Source organism: Pelophylax lessonae (assembly GCF_965119305.1).
Source record: "Pelophylax lessonae genome assembly, chromosome: 4".
Taxonomy (NCBI): Eukaryota; Metazoa; Chordata; class Amphibia; order Anura; family Ranidae; genus Pelophylax; species Pelophylax lessonae.
Window position 1 is genome coordinate 325,418,857 of NC_138771.1, and position 16,828 is coordinate 325,435,684.

The following is a 16,828-nucleotide window of genomic DNA, read 5'->3' on the forward strand; positions in this document are numbered from 1 at the left end:
AGGGCTGAAGAATTCAGTCAGTTTTTTGGGCTTGTCACGCTGTTTGCGCTTCCCGGTGGAGGCCATACCGATTCCAGGCACCTTTAACGGGGTAACCGACCGGATGGAAAAGCTGAGTGATCGCTTAGGAAGGCTTAATCAGTCCCGTTGTAGCAGAGCGGCGTGATCAGGCGTCCATCCGCTCCGGCTGCCGGCTCCGCCCCCTGGGGAAAGATGTGGTTGGAAGAGAGCTATAGAGCCCTCCAGTGGCATGTATCCCAAACATGCCCTTGGATAGCGGATGACAGCCCAACAGAAGGCTTTGACTATGGCGGCCGGGGACTGTTGTACGAGAAGCTGTCAGGGGACCCTAACTGTGGACCGATTTGGAGTGGCGGTTAGAGGAAATTATGGATTACAGAGAAAGGATTCTGAACATCTCAGGAGGGGTTGGGGCACTGAAAGATGTGGAGTTTCTGGCTGTTCAGGATTGGGAGCTGGAGATCACCTACAGACGGCTGCTGGACTCTGCTCAGCGCCAGGGCTGGGCTCCCCTTGCCTGGGAATATCCAGAAGAACCAGCTGACGGTCCAGAAATCCTGGCTGAAGAATCAACAAAATGGCACAGTAGTAGTAGGCTTTGCTCACCTGCACCCACGGTCTTGGATGCGGATGTCTGATGCTGGATGCAGCAAGTGCTGACTCACCTGGATGAACCTGTTTCTGCACGGGACGAGCTTGGATGGAGGAATGCACATCTGTCCAGCCACTGGATGAAGGTATGGGAGAAGAGGTGGCCATCTTAATTTCCCAACCACAGGGAGACAGCAGCCCTGACCCAAATGGTGCAGATGAGACCGCGGTCTCTGCACCAGACCTACAGGGATGCTGGATGGCCGGTCCAGATCCCCAACCTACCCCCCAGGAGTACCAGGAGGAGGAGGTAGGCGATCCCTCCTCTCTACAGCAGACGCCCAACCAGGTCCTGGGGGTAGTATTCGCCAATCGCAAACCCCAACCCAGCAGAAGAGCTGGCAGCAGGGCAGAGTGCTACCAACCTCTGCCCAGCCCCCACAAAAGCTACAGAGTTCCAGGAAGCTGGGGAAATCTGCCCCTTGCCCCAGCAACAAGTTGATGAAGTAAAGCTTCTACACCCAGCTGAAGCGCTGGCAGCCAGACAGAGAGTCAATGACCTCTGCCCCACACCTGTGGCAGTTCCGGAGGCCCATGGTGTGAAGGGGGAGGAGGTTGCTGTCCTCCCTCCCCAACAGTCAGTCAGAGCGGAGGAAATTGTCTTCCCTCTCCAGCATCTGGGAGACAGTACCGGAGAAAGGTTGTCCCAACCGCCGGATGGGGGTAAGGAAGATAGAGCAGCTGACTCCCCTTCCTAGAAGCAGTTGATGCCCCAGAATGATGACACCAACCCAGCAGAGGAGCTGGCAACAGAGTAGAGTGTGGCTGGCCTCTGCCCTCAATATACAAATGATGGAGTTCCTGTGGTAGTGGGTGGGACTACAGTCTTCCCTTGTATACCCCAGGGATGCTGGACAGTCGGCCCAGATCCCCAACAGCTTGATGAAGTGAGCCCCACCACCTTGTCTTCTCTCCAGTGGCTAAAAGGACTCCCGGGAGAAGGGCCAGTCCATGCTTATCCCCAGCGGCGGGTATATGCTACCAGAGAGGCAGAGGTTGGCTGGGTGAGTGTTTTCTGGACGATTTGTTTGGGGTACTGGTTGGGTGCAGACATTGGGAGGGCCTGTGGAACACAGCCTACCTTAGAGAGGTTGGAAAGATCCTCTCTCAGCCTACTAGGCTCCTTTTATGTCTTGGGCACCCTGTGTCTATTAGGGACACAGGGTGCCCAAGAAGCCCAGTCTGGCCTGCCCAAACCAGACTTCCACATACTGATCGGCTATGAGAGCTCCATGCACCTTGCCAAGACAAACTTACAAACTATGTGGAACTTTGTCAAGGAAGCTGCCATGATGGATTGACTCTTTGGGACTTGTTACCCGACTAACTCAGGCACAGACCAGTTGGAGGTCTGGTACCTGGTTAGTCTACCTTTTGGGGGGAAGATATGTGACGGTATTCACCGTCACTGGAGGTGAGGAGCAGATACTTAATGGTTTGAATTGCTTCAGATGGGACAGTAATATTTGTCAACCATATCTTCATATAGAAATACGAAGATTTAATACCATCCTACACAGTGTATTCCATGTGCTTGAGAAAGAGACACATAGACTGTCATTGGCAGACTTCCCTATTGTATTGTTTGTATATTGGGAGGGAATGTGGATTGTGCCTGTCTCATTGTCAAATGTTAATGACCTCACATTGTTCTGTCTGCCTTAAGATAAGCTTATTATGGGATGTATATGTATATGTGGATTGGCTGCTAAGGGGGAGGGGGGATTGTCCCACAGTGTATACCTTTGTCTACACTGTATGGCAGTATAAAACTCTGTTTTCATTGGATTGTGAATGGCAGGGCCTGTTTTCAACAAGGTCCACCTGGGCGTATGACCAGGGGCGTGTATGGGTATGGGCGTGTAACCTTGTGGGGGAAAACTGTATAAAAGTCTGTTTCTTGTTCAATAAAGTTGAGTTATACTTCACCCTCAATCTAGACTCCTGTCTCTCATTGGGGAAATATGCTACAAGGGATTGCTATGTCCTTTATGCTCCCTTGGATAATCACTAAGCTCTTGTAAGAGCTTGTGTAAGAGCTTGTTCTTGTTCCTGCTTCACTCTCTGGGGAAAGTGAGGGTCACCCACGGGAACCTGGAGCCTTGTCGTAGGTCCAGGGTGGGTAGGAGATGGCGAGACCCTAACCAAGCTGTGGCGGTTCGTGGGGTCTGAAGTGGTTTCGGTGTTTGGTGGAGTGCTTGGAGCCCTCAGGAAGAACTAGGAGCATCCGCCAATAGAGGTACCCAGTCCGGGGTGCCGTTTGATCCGTTACACTGTATGTATATATATATGTACTGTACATATATACACCATAGTGCTTTTGCAGTGTCAGTTGGCTCTTTCTATGTTGTGGAATACCTGGTTGATCCTGCCGAGTCCTGTGTTCCCCTGTGTGTACTGACCACGCTAATCATGGCTGCTGATCCATGAAAGCGTGGTCAGATTAAGTGTCTCCATCATCCTGCTCTCTCCTCAGTGTCTCTGTATCCCCCCCCCCCCGTCATTTCAGTAGTCTGTGTGTGAACTGTAAAGCCAATCTCCTCCCCATCCCTCCCCTCCTGTCTTGAGTAATACTATACTCTGCAGCTGCTCCAGTGCTTGTAAAGACACACCTAATAATTTGATCCCCTCTGTTTTAGGTCCAAACTTAGTGCAGTGTGTGTGTTTGTTTTCTTAAAGTACAGTCATGTGTCCTCCCTCTGCCATCTATTATACATCAAAAGGGAATCTCAGCCCCTCCCTCTGTGCTTTCTTAGATCAGGAAGGGAAGCAGAGGGAGGACACATGACAGCACAGCAGCACTGTGCAAAGAAAGTATTTAGCGTTCTAATTTTAAAGGAGAAGTACAGCCAAAGCTCGTTTGGCTGTACTTCTCCTGTGAATCACAGGAGTGAAGTTCATTCTGCCCTCCTGTGGCCCATTTTCAGCAAACAGTGGGCTGAAGCCGACTGTTGGCTGACGTCATAGCCGGTACAGGCTCAGGGAAAGATTGTGACCATATGGTCGAGATCCGCCTAAATGCCTGGACCTGCACCCGGCTCGAGCCACTGAGAGCCTGAGCCATCCGCTCCTGCCCCCTTCACAGCCCAGGGCTCCAGTGAGCACGGGGTGGGGGGGGGGGTAGAGCAGAGAGTCGATGACTGACAGTCACCAGCTCTCCGCCCAGGGTTCTCTGAGAACCGAGCAATCGGTCGTGTTTGATCGCTCGGTCCTCAGCCTTAAAACCAGCAGGGGACAGATGCAGCATCGGACCAATGCTGGGTCAACCTACAAAAGTAGGATTTCCCCCCCAAAAAATCCCATACTTCTCTTATAAAAAACAAACACTGTACTAAACATGGACCTAAAACAGAGAGGATCAAAATAACTAATAGATGGAACTTTACAGCCACTTTAAGGCTAACTTACTAAAGGATATGAGAATTGTTGCTGAATAAATTGAATATGGAATTATTTCAGTTATCCAAACAAATACAGATAAAATAAATAAACAGGAAATAAACAAGAAAACAATGCAATGCCTCCAATTATAGAATATAGGAATTTTCTTTTCACATGTTTAAACAATTGAAGTACATTTTTCAAGTCAAGATTCTCAATCCCTTTACTACATCAGCCCCCTGTTTGTAAGCATTTCCTCCTACAATCCAAAATACACTGCTACGTGGATTGGAAGCTCCTTCAGAGGACAAAGTCCATATATCATCTGTAAATATACAAGTTTCTTAGGGCAAGTTTCCCAATTTTTCATGTCTTTGTGCATCTGTAATTATGGGTTATATCATGTGTGTGTCTCAATATTACTGTTCAAGCTCTTGTTCATATGCAAACAATAATAATAATAATTATAATAACAAACCTGTCTCATAATGGATAGGTCTCCTATTCCAGCCTAGTCTGCAGAGAATAAGGTGTCAAACGTACCATCACACTCTATTTGTGACAGATTTATAGGTCTGATTGGCAATTTTACAGTGGATATAGCCAATCAGGCTGCTCCTCTGTAAAACAAAAACAAGACAACTGTCCATTCAAGTTCAAGCAGTGGTTGGAAAAATTTTATTTAGGAAACAGTGCATTCGTTTTCAAATAAACAAGTTGAAATTCCAAGTAAAATGTCCATATAACACATGAATTTGTGATTTAGAGATATCTTAAATGCTTAGAATAATAATATTAAAAAAGTATATTTTTATCCTATGATCCAGACTGTTGAACAGTGAACTGAATACATAGTTCACAAAGTCATTTAAAGGTTTTCTTTGCTTTTCTAAGAAACTTGTGTAAGGAGTTATATAATACCTGATGTCATCTATGTGATGAGACCTCGATGACCTTATCTTTATAGAGCCTATCATTTGAAATCTCAAATTCCTTGATCTTCTTAGATTTTGTTTGTTGGGTTCAAATCTGTTGTGATTCTTAAAAACAGAAATCATTTTATTATTTTTTTATTTTAGTTTATTCAGAAAAAAAGTAAAAGTCTGGTCTCTTTAGCTTGGTCCATTAGGTCAGGAGCAACACACGGCAGCAGTGCACAGCAGGAGCACACAACCAGGGGAGGGCTGGGCCGGGGGGCAGGGTGGCAATTTCCCCCCGGGCCGATCTGATCCCCCTCAGAAAAGGCCGCCCAGTTTCTTGGATCAGTCGGTATGCATTGCATTGAAAATGGGAGGCACTCACACTGTCACTTACTGGCCGTGGCCGGCGACTGCCCTGCCCTGGAGACCTGGTTGCTAGATCACCAGCCGCTTAGCGTCTAGCAACCAGTGATGTTACGGTCTCCAGAGCAGAGAGGAGGACCTATCATGCAAAGCGCCGCGGTCAGCGTAGGAGGATCTTCCTCGTCCTCCGCGCTGATTACTGGCCCCAGCCGCCCGGCCCCACCCACCTCCGGCTCCTCCCTCCATCCATCTTCCAACATGGGGCCGATGCAGAAGAGAGGGATGGCCTGGCCTGGTAAACTGCAACGGGCGGCAATCCAGATTTCAAGACAAGACACTCCGCAGGTGCAGCAGCACAGCAGATCCACCATCTGAAGCACCTCTCCAGTCTCAGTCCAGAGAAGTTACCTGCTGGGGTGTCGACGAAGTGGTCGGGACTCGGAGAAGAGCAGCCAGTGAGTGCCAAAAAAAAAAGGGTCATGTGTGGACAACATGTGGAGCATTTTTTCCCTGTACTCTGCTACCCGGCACTGTATACATGTACAGTATATTGATGTCTAGCTGTTCCTGGCACTATATACCTGTCTCATACCTGTATTATACAGGTATGAGACAGGTATATAGAGCCAGGATCAGCTAGACATCAATATACAGGCTGTATACAGTCCAGTTAAAGGTATTGGGTCCCTGAGGTCCCCTAGGGCTCCCTCTTGTGTCATGGGAGCGTAAGCTTGCCGCAAAGAAGGAGGTCACATGATTAGATCTCAGCCAGGGTTCATGCTGGGACTTGTAGTCCTTTGCTTTTGGGGATGTAACCCCACCAAAAGTGAAGGACTACAGGTCCCAGCATAAGCCCCTCAGAGCTCAGCATGTGTCACACACCCCCGATCCCCCAACTAGTGAAGGACTACAGGACCCACTCTTCCAGCTTAACCACTTCCAGACCGCCCACCACATATATAGTGTGGCAGGGTGGCCTGCCTGCGCAAAATCACATACTGGTACGTGATTTTGTGCATGGGTTCTAGGGGGCGAGACACAGCCGGAGCCAACCAGCAGGTCACCTGCGATCATGCAGGAGAAAGACAGAACGGCGGTCTGCCTTTGTAAACAAGGTGTACAAACTTTGTAAACAAAATTTTCGGTGTTTTTTTATGTAGATCTTACAAAAAAAAAAAAAAGTGGTGATCGAATTCCACCAAAAGAACTCTATTTGTGTAAATAAAAAAAAAAATGATATAAATGTAATTTGTGTACAGTGTTATATGACCGTGCAATTGTCATTCAAAGTAGCGCAGTTCTGAATCTGAAAAAAATGGCCTGGTCATGAAGGGGTAAAACCTTTCGGAGGGTAAGTGTTTATACTATGTGTAGGCTTTAACTCTAGTTAACCCATGCTCCTTCAAAGCCAGTTCAATATTAAAGGCATTTTCACCACAGTGTGCTCCACATGTCTTTTCTTACCCTAGTTGTCCCTCATTCTCAAGTCCCAAAGTTGGAATGTATGCCCTTGTACAACCTTGTTTAGCTGATTTGAATGTTTACATTCTATACCAGCTTGAGGCATATGTCCAAGACATCCCAAGTCTCCTGCGATTTGCGGGAGTCTCCCGCCTTTGGCCGGCGGCTCACAGACTCCGGCTAGTGCCGTGCGACCTCCGGCTGCTGCGGGAGACTTAGGATGTCAGAGACAGAGCCGCTGCTTCCTGTATAGTCCTGGCTAGGTCACTGGTGGAGTGATATGAAATGCACCCCTCCTCCTCCTGTGACAGGAGCCATACAAGAAGCATCGGCTCTGCTCTCGACTGCAACCACTGCTTCTTCCAACAGTACCCGCATGACCAGCATTACCCGCCAGCAGTGCCAGCACTACCCACCAGCATTACCAGCCAGCAGTAACTGCCAGGAGTACCCGCCAGCATTATCAATGGGCCACTTGACTGGACTTGCCCCCCAGGCCTAAGGCTGCCAGCCCTCCCCTGCACACAACAGCCAGGGTCGTAGATACAGTTGGGGGGTTGGGGGGTTTGGGGGTTCGAAACCCCACAGAGCATCTAACCACAGCACAGTAGCTAGGCTAGTGCAGCCTTTCAGCTGTGGCAGCAGCAAATCCACACAGCAGCCTGTCTCCTCCACGTACTGATGGGACAGTGCTCAGGGAAAGTATGCTTGCCAGCTGTCCCACAACCATGTCTCAGGATCCGAGTTCTGAGCTGCAGTGTTTTCTTACTTCCCTTGTGTCATTACCACCAATTCAACATGGGGATGGGGGGGGGGGTTAACTTTCACTGCCACTGCCACACACATCAGTGATAATGGCAATGGCAATGACATTTTAATCCACCCCCCCCCTTCTCCATTAGTGGTCATATAATGAAAGTTAACCCACCTCCTCCCCCATTGGTGGTCAAGGGGGGGGGGGTTGAATTTCAATGCCACTTACTACCAATGTGGAAGAGGTGGAGATAATAGTTATTATCGCATTAATTGACACCAGTTTTGGGGGTTATTATTGTGTCCACTGGCACTGGTAATGGGGAGGGGGCATCCATTCACATCAGTGCCGGGGGGTTAATTTTGCATCCATTGACACCAGTGCTAGAGGTTAATATTGTGTCCACCAATGTTGGGGGTAATTGATGTGTCCACTGACTCAAGTGCTAGAGGTTATTATTGAATCCACTGACACAAATGCCGGGGGGTTATTATTGCATCCACTGACACCAATGCGGGGGGGGGGGGGGTATTGTTGCATCCACTGACACCAGTGCCCAGGGGAGGTTATTATTGCAACCACTGACACCAATGCAGGGGGTTCTTACTGCATCCACTGACACCAATGTGGGGGGTTATTATTCCATCCACTGACACTATTGTTTGGGGTTATTATTTCATCCACTGACACCAATGCAGGGGGTTATTACTGCATCCACTGACACCAATGTGGGGGGTTATTATTGTATCCACTGACACCAATGTTTGGGGTATTATTGCATCCACTGACACCGGTGTTGGGGGTTAATATTGCATTCAATGACAAGAATGCAGGTTTTTTTTATTGCATTCACTGGCACCAATGTTGGAGGTTATTATTGCGTCCACTGACAATAATGCAGAGGGTTATTATTGCATTCACTTGCACTAATGTTGGGGGTTATTATTACGTTCATTGTCACCGATACTGGAGGTTATTATTGCATCGATTGACACTAGTGCTGGGGTAATATTGCATCCACTGACACCAGTGCTAGGGGTTAATATCGTGTCCACCAATGTTGGGATAATTATTGTGTCCACTGACTCAAGTGCTAGAGGTTACTATTGCATCCACTAACACCAATGCTGGGGGGCGGGGGGGTTATTATTGCATCCACTGACACCAATGTCGGGGGCGGGGGGTTATTATTGCATCCACTGACACCAATGCAGGGGGGTTATTATTATGTCCACTGACTCAAGTGCTAGGGGTTATTATTGTATCCACTGACACTAATTCAGGGGATTATTATTGCATCCAAAGCATTTTCTGAATGGTGCTCATGCTGAGTGGCTGACCTCCTGTGTTCAGAATGCAGCTGGCCAGTCGCTCGGTTCAGAAGAGATCATGGGAAGCGGAGATCATGGGAAAAGCAATGACTCTTACAGTGATTTCCAGCTTCAAGGGGTTTTGGTCAGATAAAGCATATTTTCTGGGTACAAAGACTGTGGCATATGTTACTATGTACGCAGTGAGTAGGTTAAAATTTAAAGTCCCTCCCACTGTTAGCGCAATTGTGCCACACCCACAAAATTTACCACAACAGGGCAGGCGCACTGCCTAACTATTCTTCTCTGGGTGCCCAAGGCTGAACTCCCCAGGAGAAAAATTATCTGTGGCCTTGACAACAGCACATAGCAAAGACACACAGCATGGGCACACAGCAGCAACACACAGCAAGGGCACACAATAGCAACACACAGCATGGAGCCCTATCCAATATGGGACAGATCTGGTATTATAATTATTATTATTATTGCATATAATCAATTGCATAAGAAGCACTGTCATGTGACATACAAGGGGCACAAAGCAGAACAGAGAAGTGACACAAAGAAAGAGCACACAGCAGGAGCATACACAAAGGGCACACAGCAGTGGCACACGGCAGAACAGAGCAGTGACACACAGAATGAGCAAACAGCAGAACAGAGCAGTGACACACAGAAAGAGCACACAGCAGCAGCACACACAAAGGGCACACAGCAGTGGCACACGGCAGAACAGAGCAGTGACACACAGAATGAGCACACAGCAGAAGCACACAGCAGAACAGAGCAGTGACACACAGAATGAGCACACAGCAGAAGCACACAGCAGAACAGAGCAGTGACACACAGAATGAGCACACAGCAGAACAGAGCAGTGACACACAGAATGAGCACACAACAGCAGCACACACAAAGGGCACTCAACAGCAGCACACAGCAGAACATAGCAGTGACACAAAGAAAGAGCACACAGCAGTAGCACACAGAAAGGACACACAGCAGCGGCACACAGCAGAACAGAGCAGTGACACACAGAATGAGCACACAGCAGGAGCACACAGAAAGGACACACAGCAGCGGCACACAGCAGAACAGAGCAATGACACACAGAAAGGGCACACAACAGTGGCACACAGCAGAACAGAGCAGTGACACACAGAAAGGACACACAGCAGCGGCACACAGCAGAACAGAGCAGTGACACACAGAAAGGGCACACAACAGTGGCACACAGCAGAACAGAGGAATGACACAAAAATAGCACACAGCAGCAGTACACAGAAAGGGTACACAGAAAGGGCACACAGCAGATGCACAGAGAACGGGCACACAGCAGAGGTACACAGAAAGGGCACACAGCAGAACAGAGCAATGACACACAGAAAGAGCACACAGCAGTGGGGCACAGAAAAGGCACACATCAGTGGCACACAGCAGAAAAGAGCAATGACACACAGAAAGAGCACACAGCAGCGAAGCACAGAAAAGGCACACATCTGTGGCACACAGCAGAAAAGAGCAATGACACACAGAAAGAGCAATCAGCAGTGGGGCACAGAAAAGGCACACAACAGTGGCACACAGCAGAACAGAGCAATGGCACACAGAAAGAGCACACAGCAGCGGAGCACAGAAAAGGCACACAGCAGTGGCACACAGCAGAACAGAGCAATGGCACACAGAAAGAGCACACAGCAGCGGAGCACAGAAAAGGCACACAGCAGTGGCACAAAGCAGAACAGAGCAATGACACACAGAAAGAGCACACAGCAGTGAAGCACAGAAAAGGCACACAGCAGTGGCACACAGCAGAATAGAGCAATGACACACAGAAAGAGCACACAGCAGCGGCACACAGAAAAGGCACACATCAGTGGCACACAGCAGAAAAGAGCAATGACACACAGAAAGAGCAATCAGCAGTGGGGCACAGAAAAGGCACACAGCAGTGGCACACAGCAGAACAGAGCAATGACACACAGAAAAAGCACACAGCAGCGGAGCACAGAAAAGGCACACAGCAGTGGCACACAGCAGAACAGAGCAATGACACACAGAAAGAGCAATCAGCAGTGGGGCACAGAAAAGGCACACAGCAGTGGCACACAGCAGAAAAGAGCAATGACACACAGAAAGAGCAATCAGCAGTGGGGCACAGAAAAGGCACACAGCAGTGGCACACAGCAGAAAAGAGCAATGACACACAGAAAGAGCAATCAGCAGTGGGGCACAGAAAAGGCACACAGCAGTGGCACACAGCAGAACAGAGCAATGACACACAGAAAGAGCACACAGCAGCGAAGCACAGAAAAGGCACACATCAGTGGCACACAGCAGAAAAGAACAATGACACACAGAAAGAGCAATCAGCAGTGGGGCACAGAAAAGGCATACAGCAGTGGCACACAGCAGAACAGAGCAATGACACACAGAAAGAGCACACAGCAGCGAAGCACAGAAAAGGCACACAGCAGTGGCACACAGCAGAACAGAGCAATGGCACACAGAAAGAACACACAGCAGCGAAGCACAGAAAAGGCACACAGCAGTGGCACACAGCAGAACAGAGCAATGACACACAGAAAGAGCACACAGCAGCGGAGCACAGAATAGGCACACAGCAGCAGAACAGAGCAGTGACACACAGAAAGGGCACATAGCAGCAGCACACAGTAGCAGAGCACAGTGGTGGCGCACAGCAGCACACAGCAGCAGAACAGAGCAGTGACACACAGAAAGGGCACATAGCAGCAGCACACAGTAGCAGAGCACAGTGGTGGCGCACAGCAGCAGCACACGGCAGAACAGAGCAGTTACACACAAAAAGGGCACATAGCAGCAGCACACAGTAGCAGAGCACAGCGGGGGCACACAGCATCAGCACACACAAGAAGTGCAGAGCAGCAGCAGCGCACAGCAAAGGCACACAACAGTGGCACATGGCAATGACATACACCAGCAACATACAGCAAAAGTAGACAGATGTATCATTAACAAATGTAATTTTGTGCTTTGGTAAAATACTTGTTTTCACCTGTTTTCATCCTTTGTTACATCTCAGTGATACTGCAGCTTCTTTGTAGCCACTTCCTGGCTACATGCTAGCACTCCAGAAATAGATGCATGTAATTTTTTAGAATTCTAGATGGTGATAACGATTGATTATATTTGTGTAATGTCTGTTTAAAGCCGGTGTTCCGTGAGAATTACCTACCCGTGAGAAAAACCTACCCCTCGTCACTTCCGTTGCTCGGCACTGTATGTAATGCAGCGGTTACATTAAAACAGCTGTGCTGAAATACGAGAGATCTCCGCTCCTGTCCCTGTCACTTCCCTGATCTCGGATAGTAAATATAAAAGCGGCGGCGGGTGTATGAAAACATAAATCACGGAGCCGAGAGCCGCTTTTATATTTACTTGCCGAGAGCAGGGAAGTGACAGGCACAGGAGCGGAGATGACTCGTATTTCTGCACAGCTGTTTTATGTAACCGCCGCGTCGGTAGGTTTAGTTCACGGTACACCGTGATCATTTCATACTAGTGCGCATGCGCACTAGTAAGCTCCTCAGTTCTTCCATTAGGTATCCGGGGCTCTGAGCATGCGCACTGCTGCGCTGCTCAGCTGTTTCTGACGGGAAGTGACGAGAGTAGGTTTTTCTCACGGGGTAGGTAATTCTCACGTTACACTGGCCATAGATGGATTAAATCTTGGCCAGTTCAGCAGGGAGATTCAATACATCTATAGGCAGGCTATTTGTGCTGAAGTCTATCCACGATTGACTTCAATACAGCCAGCATGTTGGATTTTGTGCATACCAAGCCGGTGTTTTGTCAGAATCAGCGACTCATCAGATTGGGTAATGGAAGTGACGTGTTGTCAGCTGCGCATGCATCCACCACTACCAGGTTTGCTAATCTGACAGAACACCTGCAGTCAGATGAAGGCGGCAGCGGACATCTTGCTACACCCAGTTAGGTCTTGAATTTAACAGTAATTTTAGCAATAAAGTGAGCTGATATAAAAAATATATAGTATGGTGACATCTGTAATGCTGTTTTGTTGATAAATTTTCAAAGAAGCTGGACGCCAGCAGTAGGAAGGTGGCGGAGACCATCTTGGTATACCCCGCACTGCTCAGCGCTAAACCTTTAGGCTTTCAAAATTAAACACGCAAACAGCATCACAGATATCAATATACTATATTTATTTCTATATGCTCACTTTATTGCTAAAATTACTCTTAAAGCGGAGTTTCACTCAAAAGTGGAACTTCCGCTTATCTGTCTCCTCCTCCCCTCTGGTACCACATTTGGCACCTTTCAGGGGGAGGTGGGAGTGGGTACCTGTTTTTGACAGGTACCCTGTCCCCACTTCCGCCGGACCTTGCTGTGGCAGAAGTTTGGCTCCCTCCTCCTCCTGTCTCCTCCTTCCTCTGCTTCCAGGCCACTAACTGAGCGCAGGGCCCTTCACGCATACTCAGTAGAGACCGTAAGGCTTCACGGCCGGGTTACCTTACCGGCAATTTCGGCGGCGGCATCGGACAGCCTATGGAAACATTGGTTGGGGTGCCGACATCGCTGGAGTCCAGGACAGGTAAGTGTCCTAATATTAAAAGTCAGTAACTACAGTACGTGTAGCTGCTGACTTTTTATTTTTGGAGGGGGAGGCCGGAACACCGCTTTAAATTCAAGGCGAAGCTGGGTGTAGTAAGATGTCTGCTGCCTTCTTCTGACTGCAGGTGTTCTGTCAGATTAGCAAGCAGTGGACGCATGCACAGCAGATAGAACATCACTTCTGTTACATTGTCTGACGGGTAGCCGATTCTAGTGCAACACCAGCGGCTATAGTTACTAGCAGTAATCATCATGTGCTGTCGGCAGGGAAGGCTCCCCGCATTTCCCCGCTGGCAGAACACAATAGCACTGTGGGAGGGATTCCCCCATCAACACTGAATGTTTTGATGGAGGAATCAAGCAATATTCTTTCCTGCACACCGTGGTGGCAGGAAAGAAAATCGCATCATCTTTGGCTTGCCTAACTCTCTACCCAAAACAACAATAAACGTTTTAATATAGAAGAAATCAAAAAGAAGTTTTAGTATAATTACTATGTACTTTATAAATAGCGGATTGTAGACACAACATTTAATTCAGATTTAAATAGGTCGACTGTTTAATTTAATTAGAACAAAAATACTGCGCTACTCTTAGGGTGTATAGTGAAAACTAATTAAAGTGCTATAGTGATTGTAAACTTATGCAATTATAAAGTGCTAATTAGTGATTATATTGCAATTTAATTGCACTATTTGCTATTAATAGCTCTGATTCGTCCTGTCAAAGTGACCTCTGAAGCAACATTTACATGTTTGATAAAATTGCATGAAAGCTAAAAAGCACTATGTGCTATTGCAGTGTGAAGAAAAGAATGATGTTCCATAAGAATTTAGGTTAGAATGTTCGGCAACAAATTAAGCCTGTCTATGGCATGATACTGCTCCTGTGTGGTAAGGAAGCACACCTAGATGCTGCACCTAATGCAGCTTGATTTAACAGTAAACCCTTCCCTTGTGAACAGACTACTATGAGTAGAAAAGTATAGAAGTGTATTTATGAAAATACTACTAAAAATTGTCACTTAATAAATAAATATTTTAAAATGTCACCAAATAAATGAACTGATTAGTGCAAATAAAAACACCGAACACCCAAATTTTTGGTGCGCTCAGTGGGATGTTTGCTGGCCAAGCGCACAGTCACTATGATGTTAAGGAGCGGGGCCGGGAACCTGGCCGCCGCATCCTTAAAGCGGAGTTCTGGCCACCAAAAAAAAATTTAAATGGAAATACCCCCGGGACAGTCAGGGCTAGTACATTCCACAATTGATAGCCTCTGATCTGTCCCGGTTCGCACTTACCTTTTAGAAGAAATACTTACTTTGAAAATTTCTTCACCAGCGCTGCCATCTCAGGTGTGGGCAGCTTGAAGCCAGCGCGATCCTCTTCTGCGTCCTCTTCCGTCCTCTTCGGTCCCATGATGCACTGCGCCGGCCCCGCCGTCACTTCACCTATCCAAAAATGCAGCAAAAAACTCAGGAGTATCCCACAAACCTGGAAAGGGGGAAAAAGGAAATAACAAATTTATAAAAACATTAGGTGGAAAAATATAGATATACATTTCTCTACTGTACAAATATGCAAATAATTTTAGGTGCATGAAACTGATGCACCCCCCACCAAACAAACTCGCTTGGTGGGGAATTTTCAAATAATATGCAATTTATATTCCCTCACTGTCTATCTCTTCTGCGAGCCCACCTGTAGAGAGAATGGAAGAACATGTTAGTCAACTGCATACATGAAGAAATACAAGACTAACCGACTGAGCATTTGAGTGAGAAGACCCTCTTATCAGGGCGGCCTTCTCACTCCCTTCCCTAACTACCTCTGCTGGTCAGTGTCTTGACTCGCCGGTTCCACTTTTCCCCTCTTCTGGGGAATCTGTACCCTAACACTGGCTATCTATGCAGAGTCATTTTCTTGAAGTGAGACACAGCGCCTCCTGGCTGTTCCTCAGAGCACTTCTTATCAGGAAGCAGGGCAAACCACTGAAGCCTGAATGGCCTGCAGTTCTGCTGAGTCAGGGAAGTAGAAAGGGGTCTCTCAGAGTCCCCCCCCCCCCCAAATCTTCTGAATACACCATCACTTGTGTCAGTTACTTGTCTCGTCTTCTTGCTTGAACTGTGTAAAGTCTCTCATACAGTATTTGTAATCCACACATAGCTCCTGGCCCAATGGCCAAAGGGATCTGACATAGCAAAATATTCTCCTTAAGACCCTGGCCCGATGGCCCAAGGGGTCTGCAAATGAACATAACATCTTTTAACAAAAAAGAACTGTAGAATTCAGCCTTATATTTTTTCTTGCACAGTCTTTTTGGTCAGTTGTGATGGCTAGCCCGCCATGAATGCACAGTTTGAAGCTTTGAGTAGAACTTTTCTTGTTCAAATATAGTAGTCTGGATAAGGAACCCGAACATAAGCACCTTGTTTATCCTTGACTCTTACAGACCAGGCCTGGCCCGATCCATCTGGGTGGCGGACTTCCACCCTGTCGATGTAAATTGAACGCCCGTAGTTCTATTGGGCCTTAACAGCAGTAAATCTCTCTTTCACCTCAGCTTCTGGCAAATCTCTATAGGGCTTCGGAATAAAGAGAAAGTCCCATATAGCCTCATCGCACCAAAAGTCTCTTTGCTTTTCTATCAGTATCAGTAAATCTCTCTTTCAGCTCAGCTTCTGGCAAATCTCTATAGGTCTTCGGAATAAAGAAAAAGTCCCATATAGCCTCATCGCACCAAAAGTCTCTTTGCTTTTCTATCAGTATCATGAAGGCCTCTTGATCCCTTTAGGGAAAGAGAGCCTTGATTGTTGGGGGCATGGCCAGGGGGCTTGGTTTAAGCAGACTAGATTGGACAACGGATTGGATGGAGCCTTGGGTATGGGGTTGGGCCTGAGCTTAGATAAATACCTTTCCCAAAGGAATTCTGGGTCTTTTAGAAGAACGTGACTGAAGATCTATCTATAAGAGCTGGACATTTGGGGGGTTTTTGGGCCTATTCAAGTATGGATCCTGAACTTCTACTCTCCAGGGTTCGTGAGCTCATGGACCATTGCCAGGCTGATTGGCTGGCTTCCCTCCTCTCACCTGCGTTCCCCCCCCCCTGCCCCTCCACCTTTGTCACCTGAAGTGAGGCATGCGGCCTCAGGTACTCGTAGGCGCTCCTGCCCCCTTCTCGCCTGAGCCCCAGCCCTCCTAGGGCCTGTCGTGGAAGAGGGGTTTCCTGCCTGGATCCTTGCGCCACTGGCTCCGCTGGGGCTGGCGCTCAGCGGCCATCGGTCCTCCGCACATCCGCCCGCAGTCGGCGGGGCTCCTCCCGGCATGTCCGCCACCAGACTGGGGCTG

The 16,828-nt window shown here is 48.0% G+C and overlaps 1 protein-coding gene across 1 annotated transcript in view; it reads right to left on the bottom strand.

Moving 5' to 3' along the window:
* The window catches only part of LOC309552092 (sulfate transporter-like), a gene marked incomplete at its 3' end in the record, with an annotated part of 41,025 nt that extends 36,442 nt beyond the window's left edge, over positions 1 to 4,583 (bottom strand). Inside the window, exon 1 of the mRNA XM_082252870.1 lies at positions 4,532 to 4,583. Coding sequence (XP_082108996.1) covers positions 4,532 to 4,540 — 9 coding nt within the window. The 5' untranslated portion in view covers positions 4,541 to 4,583. The remainder of the gene's footprint in view (positions 1 to 4,531) is intronic.
* Positions 4,584 to 16,828: the final 12,245 nt, after the last annotated feature.